Consider the following 14,167-nt stretch of genomic DNA (forward strand, 5'->3'; position numbering starts at 1 on the left):
CTCACTTGCCAGTGTGCAGCATGCATTAGGACAAACATAAAAGCTCTTTTACAAAGCCATGTCAATGTTGAGGGCAATGCAATGCAAATATGGCGATCTTGAATATGTATTGGTTGAGCCTGTGCGACAATATCAGCCCACAGAATTTGACATCAACATTCATGTCACACTGGCGGAAAACAACATTAGGGTACAGTTTGATACGAAGAGAAGTAGAATCTCATAGAGAATCTCTGAAAGCTTCCTTGCTACCTATCTTCAGGCATTGCAGTCTATTGTAAGCGTCAGGGTCAGAGGAAACATTAACGAAATCGATATTGTCAGCACAGATGACAAAACTGTCATCCAACACGTTGCCCGAAAGACCATGCGGCCAGCGATGGAATCAACGTTAAATAACCTGGTCGTAAAACAGAGCCGACGCAAACCAGAAGCAGAAGCGATCCATGCGTGGGATGGAAGCTTCACCTACCGGCAGATTGAATATCTTTCGAGAGCTTTGGCGCAAAACCTTATGAAACAGGGCCGGTTCAGAGACGTCTCCTACGTGATTTTCTGTATTGAGAAGTCTCGATGGGCCATCATAGCTATGTTAGCTATCCTTCGATCAGGCTATGCATATGTACCACTAGACCCTCTCCATCCACACGATAGGTTGCAGAATATTGTATCGCAGACGAACGCTAAGTGGATTCTCGTCTCAGTACAAACAAAAGAAAGGTGCCAACGTCTGGGGACCGACCTCTACTGTATTGATACAATCTCGCTGGAGACTCATAGTGAGCCATATGAGTTTTAAGAAGATGGGCTTCCCATTGTCCCTCCAGACAATGATGCTTATGTTATGTTTACTTCGGGAAGTATTGGCCAACCCAATGGAGTTGTTGTTCAACACGGCGCCAGCTGCACCTCCATCGAACAGCAAGTGAAGTGTATGAGGTTGAAGCCAGACTCAAGGGTTCTACAGTACACTTCCTTTGTGTTCGATATCTCACTTTGTGAGATATTCTCAGGGCACAGAGTTGGAGCCTGCATTTGGGTCCCATCAGACACAGACCGTATTGAACAACTACGCAAGTTGATGAATGAATTCAGAATATCATGGGCTCAGTTGACACCATCAATCTCTTCAATGATTCTTCCTGCTCAGGTTCAGACCCTGAATACTATCGTTGTGGCCGGTGAAGCGGTTGTTGCGGAGGTGATTCGAACGTGGGGGTCAGCTACGGATCTTGTTATCGGATATGGCCCAACTAAAACTACCGTATACTGCACCGTTCACTATCCAAAGACTGAAGATAAAGCTTCTGTTACCGGAACTGCTGTAACCTTCTTATGCTACGTAGTGGAATCGGCTAATTCTGATAAACTGGTTCCTATCGGAGGCGTTGGCGAGCTTTTGATAAGCTGCCCACTTCTGTCACGGGGATATCTTGGGGCTTCAGATCATACATCTACCTTTTTTATCATAGGTCCATCCTGGTCTGACGACAAAATGAGAAGGTTTTTCTGTACGGAAGATCTTTTAAGGTTTCTGCCAGATGGAAATCTTTCATTTCTTGGCCGCAAAGATAATCAAGTCAAGTTGAGAGATTATCGGATAGAGCTGAGCAAAATTGAAGCGGCTATACCTCATCTTTCAGCTGTTCTATTACCGCGACGAGGCTTACTTAGGGACAAAATTGTGGCTCTAATCCCAATTTCGCGAAGGATTTCCACGGTTGAACTCAAAGACAACCACTGATCGTCGCGGATGAATCCTCCCAGCAACTGTTAGCTCCTCGCAAAGAGGCTTTTATGCGATTTCTCCCTCCCTACCTGGTTCCATCTATCTGTCTCGTCATTGACAGCTTGCCAGCCCTGGCTTCTGGAAAGATCAATCGCAGGTGGCTAGTCGACTGGATTATGCAGCTGGGCCCTGTGAATATCAACAACAAAGCCCGTGAAACTGAATCTCAGACATCAGATCCTAAAGTGATTGCCCTGCTGGAAGCAACATTCCATGTGTTGGATAAACCCAAGTCCTTACTAAGTTTCACTTCCTTATCCTTCGCAGCTGGTGGCGATTCTATCTTTGAAATGCTGCTTACGGCCCGTTGTGTGTCTTTGGGCTATCGCATCAGAGTCGAGGATATTCTTAGGGCCAAGTCACTGTCCACCCTGGCTAGAAATATGGAGCCACTAATTGAGGAGGTGCTGGATGTCAACCCTGATGTGATGAATGATAGCCTGTTTGACCTGTCACCTATACAGAAACTTCATTTCCGCCAGAACTCACTTAGGTCAGACCATTTTAACCGGAGCATGTTGCTCCAGTCGCGTCAGCCAAGGTCTCTTGGATGTCTAAAGAGCGCCATTGAATACGTCGTTGAGCATCATTCTATGCTGAGATCTAGCTTTGATTATTGTCACAACGGCAGTAGAGAGTAAGTACCAATAGTCATCGCAGTTTCCTCTTTGAGACACTCACAGCTCCCAACTTCAAAATTGTTGTCGACATTGTCAAAGAAAAACACAAATCCACCAATTTTGAAGCTGGGCCTATGCTAGTTGTCACTCAAATCTCGGTCGGTGATGATATCTTCATATCGCTGATCTGCCATCACCTAGTCGTCGATCTGGTCATCTGGCGTATCATCATTAAGGATTCAGAAGATCTGCTGCAGGCTACAACGCCATTGCCGCCTTCAACCTCCAATCCGACCTGGGTGAACGCTCAACAGAGACGCATGTTAAATGAGAAAGGAAATTATAATTTCGATAAGACTGTCTATATTAAACCACCCCAGCTGCAAGTGCAATAGGCGAACAAACGATAGAGGGTTATTTCCAAGTGAAACAGAACCCCTAGCACTCGGCTGGAAGTCCATACAAGTCCAAGCTAAGGACTCAAGTGTCGAAAAGAAATTTGTCATTGGGTTTGTCGGCCATGTACCATTTTGTCTGTTGTCACTTTTCTTTCGTGCTTGGAAAGGCCAATGAAATATTGAGACCTAGATACTTGACTGGCCAGCTTGGAGGTGTCAGTGGTGGCTTCATCAACCAAGGTTCATCAAGAGTCGTCTTATTCAGCTTAACGTATTAGGCTTTAGAGCTTATAAATTGTTTCGAAAAACTCCAAATCAAGTAAAGAATGATCCCTCTAGACGAGTGTCTTAAGGTTAGGCATTGCCGAGATAGCCAACATCGAAGCCTCTTATAATTATATATAGTACTCCCCGCTTTCTTTCCTAAATATTAACCGTTAATTCTAGGTACACAATTCTGCCGCTTTACCCCAAATAGAGTTATACAGGGCTATATAGTATTATACAACATATACTAACCGAGAAGCAAAGGTAACACTTCGAATATAAGCAGAATTAGTAAATTATTATCGCCTAGTTAAAGTTTTATATGCAAGCTCTAGAAATAACTCTGGTGCTTAGCGTCTATAGTTAAACTCTACCTCGGCGAACTGGCAGCAGCGGGCAAGTTATCGGCAGTCGCTATTAACAAGTGCAAGGGATAACAAAGTTGACTTCTTATTACTCAATAAGTCAATATTATCGGCTAGGATCTCAGCTAGCATTTAGAGAAGTCTACTGCGAGACGCTTTTGCATGGCCTTCCATTACTGTATTAATTTAAAGAGAACGTCGTTTGTCTAGTTCTTTGCCAAATTGGTCCCTCCCAGAACCGCTGAAGGTACCAATAATCAAGGTCGAAACATCACGATCCATGTCCATGCTGCCCAAGCAGGAGCGATAAGTAAAGTCTAAGAAGTAGGGCTGTTTCGATTTTCGAGCATAAAAAGAAAGTGAGGGGTAGGTAGATTCTTGTCGTACAAAGTCGCGGTAAGCACCAGACGGATTATGGAAAATCTTTTTTCTTCTTTTCCTTTTTATTTTCAGCCAGAGTGAGATAATATACTAGTAACCAGCCCCAAACACTTCCCCTTTCGGTTACCGGTAGAAACTGATTTGGTTCAAAGCAAGGTTCCATGAAGACCTTAAATTTTTTCTTGCATGCAGACTTCAGCAACTTCTTCCTCTTGCAACCTTGATCACTTGACAGCTCAATAATACCACTTGTCAAAGATATCAAGACAAACTAAGTCAGTCAATCCCGGTCTTGTTGCACATTGCCAATCGCTTTCGCAGATCCCGTACAACACGATGCCGGCTAGCATTATAATCGGCAAGAACAACCTTCCGGATAAGCTGCAAACCAAGGCGACCAAGACAGCTATCAATCGCTACAAGAATGCCGAGTAACTTGAAAAGCTGCATACGGAGGCTGTCGACCTCTCTTATTTTTATAACTCTCTAAATACTTCTATGTACTCCATAGTCTATAAAAGATAACTAGGCAGATGGAACTTAAATATTTGATATTAACCCTATGTTAAACCTAAACTATAGGAAAAAGTCTATATCCAAGTAGTTACTTATACTCTCAGAGGACGTTGTTCCTAAGGCAGGTTGTATTTCATTGGAATATAATAAAGGTCGTGCCTTATCGTGTTAGCTTACTGGAGGATAAGGTTAAAATAGAACTTATCTTGTATATCATTACTTCCATTAGTGTCCAACTGATGATTTTGGAAGTGCCTTCTCCATGTCCACAAGCAATCGTAAACCACGCTCATACTCAGTCTATTTCTGACTTGTTTTAACTGTAGATCTCTGAATGTAACACCACCGACGACTGCGGGATCAGGAAGGGCGCAAAAGAAGCCGATTATATCACCTAGACGAGCCGGTAGGTCGTTGTTTACAACACTCATCTGTCGAAGCCCAGTAATAGAAGACTCAAGAAGTTGTTTACCAGCTTTGGCATCTATGATAGTGTTAAAGAACCCATTTGTAAGAATTTTAAGCAGCACGAATGCAGCGTTGACATATGTCTGGTAACAGAAGAAAGGGCAATAGTCATAAAACCCTTGGGGTCTTTCATTAAGCCGTTGGCTGAGGTCGACGAGATTGTAGGCTGTGGAGAAGAGTGCCACAATCCGGTTTTTGTAGCCCTCTATTTCAGGATGGTCGAAAAGGTAAAATGCCTGAAGATGGAGTCTTGCAGCCATGAGATACCAAGCCTCGATGTCTTGACAGGACGATGAGAAAATGCGGATATTTATAGAACATAGTGATTTGGTACTCACCACAGGACCCAGAAAATAGCTTCCCAAGCTCATCCAAATCCGAATTCAGTAGACGATACATAGTTGGTCGTTCACCGGTCAAGGCGCCTTCAGCACCCGTCGGCGTTGGTCTCGCTAATGATAAGGAGACGTGAAGCTTGAACCTTTCTATTTGAAGGCGCAAATAAAAAGGTAACTCAGATGGAGAGGATTCGAACTGACTGGGCGGTGGAGACTCATGCATCTGGAAGAATAGCGGTAGGCCACAACCAATGCTTACACTACTCGAAACGATTATAGGTCAGTATGGGTTTGAAGGTTAATTGGATGGAAATGAGAAGATGCTTAGTGCAAAAAACAACCTTATAGCTACAATGTTACAGGCCTCCCAAGTTTGTGCCCATTCGGAATGCTCGGATACATCAAGCTTTAATGGAACTTTAGCAAAGTCTTGCGCACCAAAGGCACAATGGAGACCCATCTGCGTACTCATTTGTAGCATGGTACCCACAAGCATAAACGTAGGGTCTGACGTGCTGCTACTTGTGGGAAACGGCCAAGTACACAAGAGACAGAGGGCACGGATGGTCGAGATGGAGTATGACATGGACCGCAACGTTTTCCACAACAAATCCGTTACATTTCTAGCCAGTCTGGGTAGGAGGGTGGGCTGCGATTTCTGCCGTCTTGCTGCCACGGCCATGATTACCCAGAACAACAGGTCCGATCTTTCATAGTATTCGTGTGGGCTTTTCTTCTCGTCGATGAGAGGAAGGTAGGGATGGTTGTACTTTATATACCTAAACAGGTAGGAAATAGGTTAGCAAGGTGTAACGGAGAAATATCTGTCAAAGGGTCGACCAGTAATTTATTAACTTACATATTGAACAACTCGTCAATCTCCTCTATTTGAAGAATTATATTACCAAGTGCTCGTGGTCGTGCCAATGGGAAAAAGGAGGCGCGATGCTGAGTTGGTGGGTCGATACCAGGACGAGTCGTGAGACATTGCAAGTCCGCATCGTTAGTTACAGAGCTGCCCAAGGTGGCAGGTGGGAGATGTATAGATACTGGTGGAGAATCGTGCCTCATTGGGGAGAAATTGAGACCAGCATCGGTCTGTCTCAGGTTATTAAAAACGGTACCAGGCGTCCCGACGGGCGCTGGAACGGGCCAGTTGGTTTCATTATGCTGGGGTGAGGTTGATGCATTACTCTGGCTGGCTCGCAACTGCTCTCGTAAGCTCTGTATTTCACTTTCCAGGTCCGTCGATTGTCTACAGATCTGGTAAGAATAAACATTCGTCATGGTTTCTGCCATAACTTGACTTGGACTTTACCTTCGTTTTCTAGTCCGACGAAAGCCATCGTCAATTCTACAACCAAGTCCAAGACGTCTGCACCGAGTACAATAATCCGACACTGTCAAAACTTGGGCAGAGGCAAGGTCACATCGAAGCTATGCAGATGATTAGTACCTGGCAGTGGGTTGATAATGTTGGAATGCGGAGAGGGGGTGCACTTTTTGCTGTTTACACTCATTACACGCCTTTCGTCGACTGGACAACTTATCGGCCTGATCGGCACTGAAATCAGCTCTGTTAGGTCCAGATTCATCGTCTATTCGTCTAGGTGATTGCATCGGGGGTGATAACCTCCTCATGGGAAGCCAATCAGGATCCAAAAACCGATGGAGAATTGATGGAATTAGGAGGCGACTGATAATAGGTCAGCAATGGAATTTGCATGGGGTTGAGTGGCATGTAAAGGAGGACATTTCAGATGTCCGATATGGCGGGGACGAAGTGATATTAGCGCTTAACCCCAAGCCACTTCGCTATAACGTGTTAAAGCATATTAAAGCCCAGTAATTGCATTAACGCATATAACCTTAGCTTATGAAATTAAAAGTATACTATTTATAAGTAATAGTACAAAGAGTTAATAATAAAATACATATTCTATAATTTTATAATAAGAGCTAAAGCACTTTACATAATAACTATATAATTTAATATTTCAAGGAATTTCTATTAGTTGAAAGATAGAAGAGAAACAAAACATTGGAATATCCTTATACTATATTATAGCCTGAAGACTCTATATAATATCTTTTAAGCTCTAGACCTTACTGTACAAACTACCACCTACAGCGTTATCCAGAGCTGTCGCTTGGTCCAGTCCTACAATAGTAAAAAGTTTCTTAGGGGTGAACTTCTTATCCAACGCAGTCCTTCCCGTCTCTTTGATCTGGATAAATACATCCTTGATAGCCTGATAAGCCGGGCCGATAGATGCAAAAGGAAAGATAATAAGTTTGAACCCAAACTCCGCGGCTTCAACGGGTGTCCACGATGGAGTCGCTCCATGCTCCACCATGTTAAGCAGCATAGGTGTGGGAGCCATGATACTGCATACTTCTCGAGCCTCTTTCTCTGTAGTTATACCTTCAAGGAAGCCGACATCCGCGCCAGCCTTGACAGCAGCCTGGAGCCTGCGAATAGCCTCGTCGAATCCATTTGTCTGTAAAGCATCGGTTCTGGCAATGATAACAATGTCAGAACCAAGTTCTTTGCGAGTTTTATAAGCCGCAGCGATGCGCTGTTCGAAGGTTTCGATATCGACCACGGCCTTGCCACCGAGGTGACCACATCGCTTGGTCTGGATTTGATCCTCAATGTGAAGGCCAGCAACACCAGAGCGGTGATATTGCGCGACGGTTCGAGCCACCATATTGGGGCCACCGTAGCCGGTATCGGCGTCAGCGATCAAAGGTACAGAATTGTCGAGGTTTGCGATCATCTCGGCGTGTTCGCGCATGTCGTTGAGGGACGCGAAGCCAAGGTCGGGCTGGCCAAGCTTCGATGCAACAGTACCAGCTCCGGTCTACATTACATGTTAAAGTTAAATTCAGGTAGTTGAGAGGTCAAGATCTTATATTACCATGTAGAGGCACTCGAATCCCACCTCAAGCGCAATACGTGCACTGAAACCTTCGTAAACACCCGGTGCGACCAGGATATCGTTGGACTCTAGCCTCTGACGAAGCTTGGTAGCGCTGGAGATAGTAGAGGCATTGTGCCCGTTGCTATGACCGTTGGTGCTGCTGTTGGTTTGAGACATGTTGATAGATATTGGTTTCTGTGATTTCCTGTTTCTAGATCGACTCGTGTTGTAGTGTTGTTGCTTTGTTGTTTTTGTTCCATACTATCATTAGGGGGACTCTACAATTAAATAGGTAATTGACTTGACCTTTCGTTATGGTGACAAAATATTGGCATTCCGAACCGGGGTAATACCCATGTGTCCGATCGGATTTGCAGACGTCCGATCAGTCAACATTCCACCACCCATTTTCTATAGTCCGATCGGAGTCCGATCGCTCGTTATCGGACTACTCATCCCCGCATTCTTCCCCATACCGCATTAGGCTACCCTGGCTACCCCAGGTAGGATAATCTGGGGCCCCGCACGCTTGTGTCCATGCCGATGCGGGATTGTGGGAGGGGAGGTGAGAATCATATGTAATGTTCATGGGTATATGAACCAAGTATCCCTGACTCCAAGAGACCATCTTCTCTACAGCAACGCGATAAACTCGCCAGCAATTTCGTCTAAATCTTCCACTCTGTTCCTTCATAGACATTTCAATCTCATCGTCATTGTCAATATGTCGGTAGAGAAGAATATCTCTTCTGATCCCCAGGACAATCGTCTTTCCATTCATGCCAAGATGTCTCACGAAGAGCACCATCTTAAGAGTACACCGACCTCAATGGGCGTTGTCGATCATGAAACTCCTGAATGGAAGCAGAGCGAGAAAAATCTTGTTCGCAAGCTCGATATGACACTTATGCCCATGGTTTGGATTCTTTATATGTTCAACTATCTCGACAGGAACAACATCGCGTAAGCATCCATCCCATGTGCCCCCTTTCCTGTTTCCTCAATTGAACCTGGGCTAATATTGTTCCGCGCATAGGCAAGCCCGTCTTGACGACTTCGAAGCAGACCTCGGTCTCAAGAACAATGAATTCAACATCGCAGTATCTATTCTTAACGTTGGCTACATGCTCGCGCAGCTTCCTTCCAACATGATCCTTACAAGAGTTCGCCCGAGTATATATCTGCCATCATGCGTTATTGTATGGTCTTGTGTTTCAGCTGCCACTGCTGGAGTGACCAGCTTTTCCGGTCTGATCGCGGTACGATTTGTTCTTGGTATTGTTGAAGCACCATTTTTTCCAGGTGTAAGTGGCTTATCCGACTTCGGTCCTAGGACCAAGTTCTAAAGTTCAGCACTGATATCGAGATACGGTGATAGGCTTTCTTCATGCTTTCTTCCTGGTATACCCGCAAGGAGCTCGCCCTTCGCACTGCAGTCCTCTATTCAGGCCTTGTCATAGCTACGGCCTTCTCTGGCCTCATTGCAGCAGGAATATTCGCGGGCCTATCGAATACCGCCGGTCTTCATGGCTGGCAGTGGCTCTTTATTTTAGAGGGTGCCGGTAGCGTCGTTGCCGCCATTTTGGCCTTTATCCTGCTTCCGGACTTTCCTGAGTCTACAACTGGGAGCCAAAAATGGCTTTTAACAGATCAAGAGCGTCAGGTAGCTATCCAAAGGATTGCTCTAGATCGCGTGTCTCTGCCAGAAACTGACAGGTCTATCTGGCATGGTCTTGGTCTTGCAATTAAGGATGTTCGAACCTGGGTTTTTGTAAGTTTTTGTACCACACCTCAAGTAAGAAATAACCGGTTAACCAATCCATCACAGGTCATCATCCTCTGCGCCAATCACACAGCCTACGGATTCAACAACTTCTTTCCCACGTCAGTTCCAACCCTTGTTTTCCACCTTCAAATCAGTATGGTCCAATATCTAACCTTCATTCTTCATTAGTATCGTTCGTTCCATGAATCTCGGCAATCGTACTATCACACTAGTCCTCACAGCTCCCCCATATCTATTCGGTGCTGCTGCTTCCTTCTTGGTTGCTTATTCAAGTGATCGTTTCAACGAGCGCGGATACCATATCAGCGTTCCAATGGCCTTCGCCATCATCGGCTTTATCATTTCAGCGGCGACCCTCAATAAAGCTGCTAGATATGCTGCATCATTCTTCTACTGCGCCGGCGCTTTTGCTGCTAATGCGGCAGTTTATTCGTGGGCAGCCTCCTCGTTGAATCAAACGCCCGAAAAGAGAGCATGCGCGACTGCCATCGTGAATTTGCTGTCGCAACTAGGAAACATTTGGAGCCCTTATTTCTTCCCCGCATCAGATGGGCCACGCTACGTTATGGCTATGCTACTTATGATGGCCTTCTCTGCACTCAGTATTTTTGCATCATTATTTATGAAGTTCCTGCTTAAGAAGGATAACAGAAGGCTGCTTGCTGAAGCAGAGCAATCCGGTAGAACTGTTAAGCTCTATACTACTTAGATCTAGCATCTTCTCTCGACTGACAGGAATTCATCTTGCGTTTTCCGTGGTCGAGCGATGGAAAGGTTCATAGATTTTGAGAATCACAAAGTCAAAACAGGATAAGGAACTAGGACAGCGAGATTCTATTATTTTCGATATATTCTATCTTCTATGTGCGGTATTAAAGAAACCTGGCCCGTAATGCATGGAATACGCCGATGCAGAACTATGCTATCATTGAGGATATTCTGGATGTATTGGATTCTCTCTCAGCATAACAGTAATAAATACACTTGCATTAACTAGAAAACTGTAGAATGAGTAGAAGTATGCATAAAGCCTACATGATTACAGCATGAGACTTTCTTGACAAGTCAGTGTGTATCCGCTGTCTTCTGTCTGTGATATTATATTACGTTTATAGTTATTATTACTAATTGTAGTAGTAAAAGGGGAACCTTTTATAATTTTTAGAAGAGCTTTAAAAGAAGAGATTAAGAATTATCTATTATTATAAGAAAACAATGCATTTATACAACTGCTAAAGCTTATAAATTAAATTAGACTAGTTATTAAGTATTACTTAAGTATTTATATTAAGTTTATACTTAAGAAGCTTAAGATATTTTTATTTTATATTCTTAAATATATAGCTCTTAACGATCTTTTACCTCTTTACTATAGCAATAGGTATATATAGTTATATTTATTAATACTCTGGCCTAAATCGTTAATTGAAATTTACTTATTTCCCTATTAATAATACTACGGAATAGGTTTTTCTTTAAATATCCTAGGACTATTAATTTATCTACTTATAGAGCTATACAAAGTCTAATGATTAATCTAAATATAAAAATAATAAGTATAAAAGTCTTATTGAAGTGGAAGAAACCAATGATACAGTTCATTTTAGTCATTATTCCATTTACGAGTTTCTCTTAATGTCTTGCACGAGGGAATTTCAAGGCCTGCATATCGAAACGGATCAGTGTCACCAACTTGTTGGTGAGACCTGCATCACTTACATCGCCCTTGATGATGTCCAATCAGCCTCATAAAGAGTATTCCTAATGCGGAGCCTACAGCTTTCGGCCTAGATATGAGGGAATTAACTGCACACACTGTCGAGACCACGGTCAAAGAAGACCTGGGGTCCCTCCTAAGCCGTTTGGTCCGTCGCCCGAAGTCTGAACAGTTAAGCAAGGTCTCAGCAACCAACAGCTTGGCGCCTTACGTGGCGAGGCCTCAGACTGCCATGACTCCCGAGGTTACACAGTATCCATTTCTCACGTACGCGAAAGAGAATTGGTTCAAACACACTGTTTATCTTTACTCGTCAGTCGACAAAGCTACATGGATACTCCTCGGCAGGATCCTCAGTGGTGACATTTCTTACCCACGAAGCGTTCCTTGGGAAGATGAGTCTTTACAAGGTGGAATGATTAAGAACCTGCAAGTAGGGACCTATTCACTATCTAAGTTTGTCTGTGTCTACGCTTACGCCCGTCGACTTGGTAATTGGGGATTTTGTTGTCGTGCCTTCATGTTGCTGGCTGAGGACGCCAAGAAACAAAAGGATGTATAGAATTTCCTGGTGCCCCATGTGCACTTAAGGTGGAAATATTGAAAAGGAAGAAATAGTTATTAGGGCATGCGTGATTTCAGACAGCTCGGGATTGTCCAAATATTGTTATTGATAATATATCGATTATTAATAAGCATTTCTGAGTGGGATTACTCTGACTGGCCTTGATAACCACAATAAACCAATTGACCTAACAGATAGGAAACGCATAAGAAGACTGAATAGACAATCAACTTCCCCTGGGTTGGAGCAGAGAGATAGGGATCGTCGGTTCAGCTACCAAAGTCAGCTAGGTTGTGATTCTTCAGAGACCCAAGCCCCCTGTGCACCCAATACAAAAAGCTGATCCAAGCGCCAAGTCAGCTTGTACGCGAATACTCAGGAGTATACAAAGCAAGGGAGACACGGCATGTTAATAAAAGGTCATGCTTGCCTCTTAAACTCTTATTGGTCAAAAAAACAATTAACTTCGATTTCATTTTCAACCATACAAACAATGCTATTCTCTCTATTACTCATGCTTCTAAGCTGCTGTCTGACAGCGGCAACCTCGACTCAATCATTCAATGAGCGATCCACCGAACAGCATGGAGATGTAGTTTACAACGATTACTACCACACAGCAACTCGGTCTAAACTATCATTTGTCAAAAGTTCCGGGATATGCGAAACCACGCCTGGAGTCAATCAGTATTCAGGCTACCTATCCGTTGGCGAAGATGCAAATATGTGGTTTTGGTTCTTTGAGTCCAGAAACGAGCCTCGTACGGCTCCTCTGGTAAGCTGGTTTGGTGGTGGACCAGGCAATTCAGCGCAGTATGGCATGTTTACTCAAAATGGACCTTGTGAGATTTTGGACAACAACACGGAGCCCTCTTTGAGAGAATTTAGTCTCAATAACCACGCCAATGTACTCTACATTGATCAACCGATTGGTACTGGCTTCTCCCACGGTGATGGTGGAAAAGCCAATATCAATTTCGCGCGTGACAACTCAAACAGACCTCTTATCAACTAGTCATTGCACAAAGAACTGTTAACCAAGTACAATACCGAAGTCATCCCAAGTCTAAAAAAGTGTGATGGTACTGGAACCGCTGAAGATTGCTCTGCTGCGTATCTGAGCTACTGGACAGAATTAGACCAACCTATCCTGGCCTCAGCGCTCGACATATACGCTGACTTCATCATGGCCGATATCCAACCTGGCGGTGTTCGTCCTGCTACGAACCATGAGGAATATCTACAAAGAGCTGATGTGCAGAAAGCAGTTGGCGCTAGAGTCAACTACACTGACAGTGGAGGTGCTGTTGCTATTCGCGGATCAGGCGATGGTAAGTCTGTTCGCACCATATACTGTAATTTAAGATGATTAACCTCTATACTAGATGCCAAATCATTCCTTGGTGAAATCTCACACATTGTCCGGGATGGCGTTCAAGTTCTCATCTGGGCTGGAGATTCGGACTACGTCTGCAACTGGCTTGGAACCAAAAGAGTCGCAGATGCAGTGGACTGGCCCAAAAAAGAAATATTTTCTCAAACAGACCTTCAACCATATACCGTAAACGGCGTCCAAAAGGCGACGTTCAAGTCCGTGAAGAATCTACACTACGTGAGAGTTTTCAATGCCGGTCACAACGTTGGGTCGTACCGTAAGTACAAGGTCCAAGAAATAGAAGCCTTGACTCACCTTTGAATAGAGCCCGAGACTTCACTACAGCTGATCGCGCAATCGCTATCAGGAAAAGGTCTTTCTTCGACATGAATAGGGCTCCACTGGACAAGATATCTTTAACATGGCGTCACAGAGCTTCTGATAGTATACCAAATAAAAGTCGGAAGTTTATAAACTTTCAGCGCTGGATATGAAGCGACACATCTGAACAGAACGCTACACTCAGATGCGTGTAGTCTTGATACCGACAGTCTAAGACTCAATTAGAGGTTGAAAGATAACTCAAGCTGAAGAAAAGGTTATCAAAGCTACCGGAACCTCTTTTGAAGTTCTTCAGCAGCTTTATTTACACGCCCTA

General features: G+C 44.0%; 7 protein-coding genes across 7 annotated transcripts; 5 read left to right on the forward strand and 2 right to left on the reverse strand.

The window, feature by feature from the left end:
* Nucleotides 1-58: 58 nt before the first annotated feature.
* EDB82DRAFT_560465 (uncharacterized protein) lies at nt 59-2,804 on the forward strand (the record flags this gene model as incomplete). Its single annotated transcript, XM_025736655.2, has 6 exons — nt 59-190; nt 263-779; nt 828-1,503; nt 1,851-2,320; nt 2,397-2,426; nt 2,473-2,804. 6 exons carry the CDS (start codon nt 59-61, stop codon nt 2,802-2,804), a joined length of 2,157 nt encoding a protein of 718 aa, XP_025591594.2.
* A 1,460-nt stretch (nt 2,805-4,264) lies between these two features.
* On the reverse strand, nt 4,265-6,665 carry EDB82DRAFT_510940 (uncharacterized protein). Its single transcript, XM_065608874.1, has 5 exons — nt 6,002-6,665; nt 5,484-5,921; nt 5,143-5,402; nt 4,542-5,084; nt 4,265-4,491 (listed from the first exon to the last, which is right to left on the reverse strand). Exons 1-5 carry the CDS (start codon nt 6,439-6,441, stop codon nt 4,397-4,399), a joined length of 1,776 nt encoding a protein of 591 aa, XP_065463054.1. The 5' UTR covers nt 6,442-6,665; the 3' UTR covers nt 4,265-4,396.
* Nucleotides 6,666-7,184: 519 nt separating this feature from the next.
* Nucleotides 7,185-8,373, reverse strand: EDB82DRAFT_466553 (Pyruvate/Phosphoenolpyruvate kinase-like domain-containing protein). The gene is made up of 2 exons (XM_025736658.2): nt 8,064-8,373; nt 7,185-8,006 (listed from the first exon to the last, which is right to left on the reverse strand). The coding sequence occupies exons 1-2, from the start codon at nt 8,241-8,243 to the stop codon at nt 7,242-7,244; spliced, it is 945 nt and encodes a 314-aa protein (XP_025591597.1). The 5' UTR covers nt 8,244-8,373; the 3' UTR covers nt 7,185-7,241.
* A 522-nt stretch (nt 8,374-8,895) lies between these two features.
* EDB82DRAFT_437096 (major facilitator superfamily domain-containing protein) lies at nt 8,896-10,561 on the forward strand (the record flags this gene model as incomplete). Its single annotated transcript, XM_025736659.2, has 5 exons — nt 8,896-9,029; nt 9,103-9,370; nt 9,445-9,837; nt 9,895-9,950; nt 10,021-10,561. 5 exons carry the CDS (start codon nt 8,896-8,898, stop codon nt 10,559-10,561), a joined length of 1,392 nt encoding a protein of 463 aa, XP_025591598.2.
* Nucleotides 10,562-11,487: 926 nt separating this feature from the next.
* EDB82DRAFT_479145 (uncharacterized protein) lies at nt 11,488-12,131 on the forward strand (the record flags this gene model as incomplete). Its single annotated transcript, XM_025736660.1, has 2 exons — nt 11,488-11,551; nt 11,632-12,131. The coding sequence occupies 2 exons, from the start codon at nt 11,488-11,490 to the stop codon at nt 12,129-12,131; spliced, it is 564 nt and encodes a 187-aa protein (XP_025591599.1).
* A 462-nt stretch (nt 12,132-12,593) lies between these two features.
* EDB82DRAFT_466560 (Alpha/Beta hydrolase protein) lies at nt 12,594-13,149 on the forward strand (the record flags this gene model as incomplete). Its single annotated transcript, XM_065607905.1, has 1 exon — nt 12,594-13,149. Exon 1 carries the CDS (start codon nt 12,628-12,630, stop codon nt 13,147-13,149), a length of 522 nt encoding a protein of 173 aa, XP_065463055.1. The 5' UTR covers nt 12,594-12,627.
* A 171-nt stretch (nt 13,150-13,320) lies between these two features.
* Nucleotides 13,321-13,899, forward strand: EDB82DRAFT_528516 (putative carboxypeptidase S1; the record flags this gene model as incomplete). The annotated part of the gene is made up of 3 exons (XM_025736661.2): nt 13,321-13,465; nt 13,520-13,786; nt 13,835-13,899. 3 exons carry the CDS (start codon nt 13,321-13,323, stop codon nt 13,897-13,899), a joined length of 477 nt encoding a protein of 158 aa, XP_025591600.2.
* Between the last annotated feature and the right edge of the window lie 268 nt (nt 13,900-14,167).

Source organism: Fusarium venenatum (genome assembly GCF_020744135.1).
Source record: "Fusarium venenatum strain MPI-CAGE-CH-0201 chromosome Unknown EDB82scaffold_4, whole genome shotgun sequence".
Lineage (NCBI taxonomy): Eukaryota > Fungi > Ascomycota > Sordariomycetes > Hypocreales > Nectriaceae > Fusarium > Fusarium venenatum.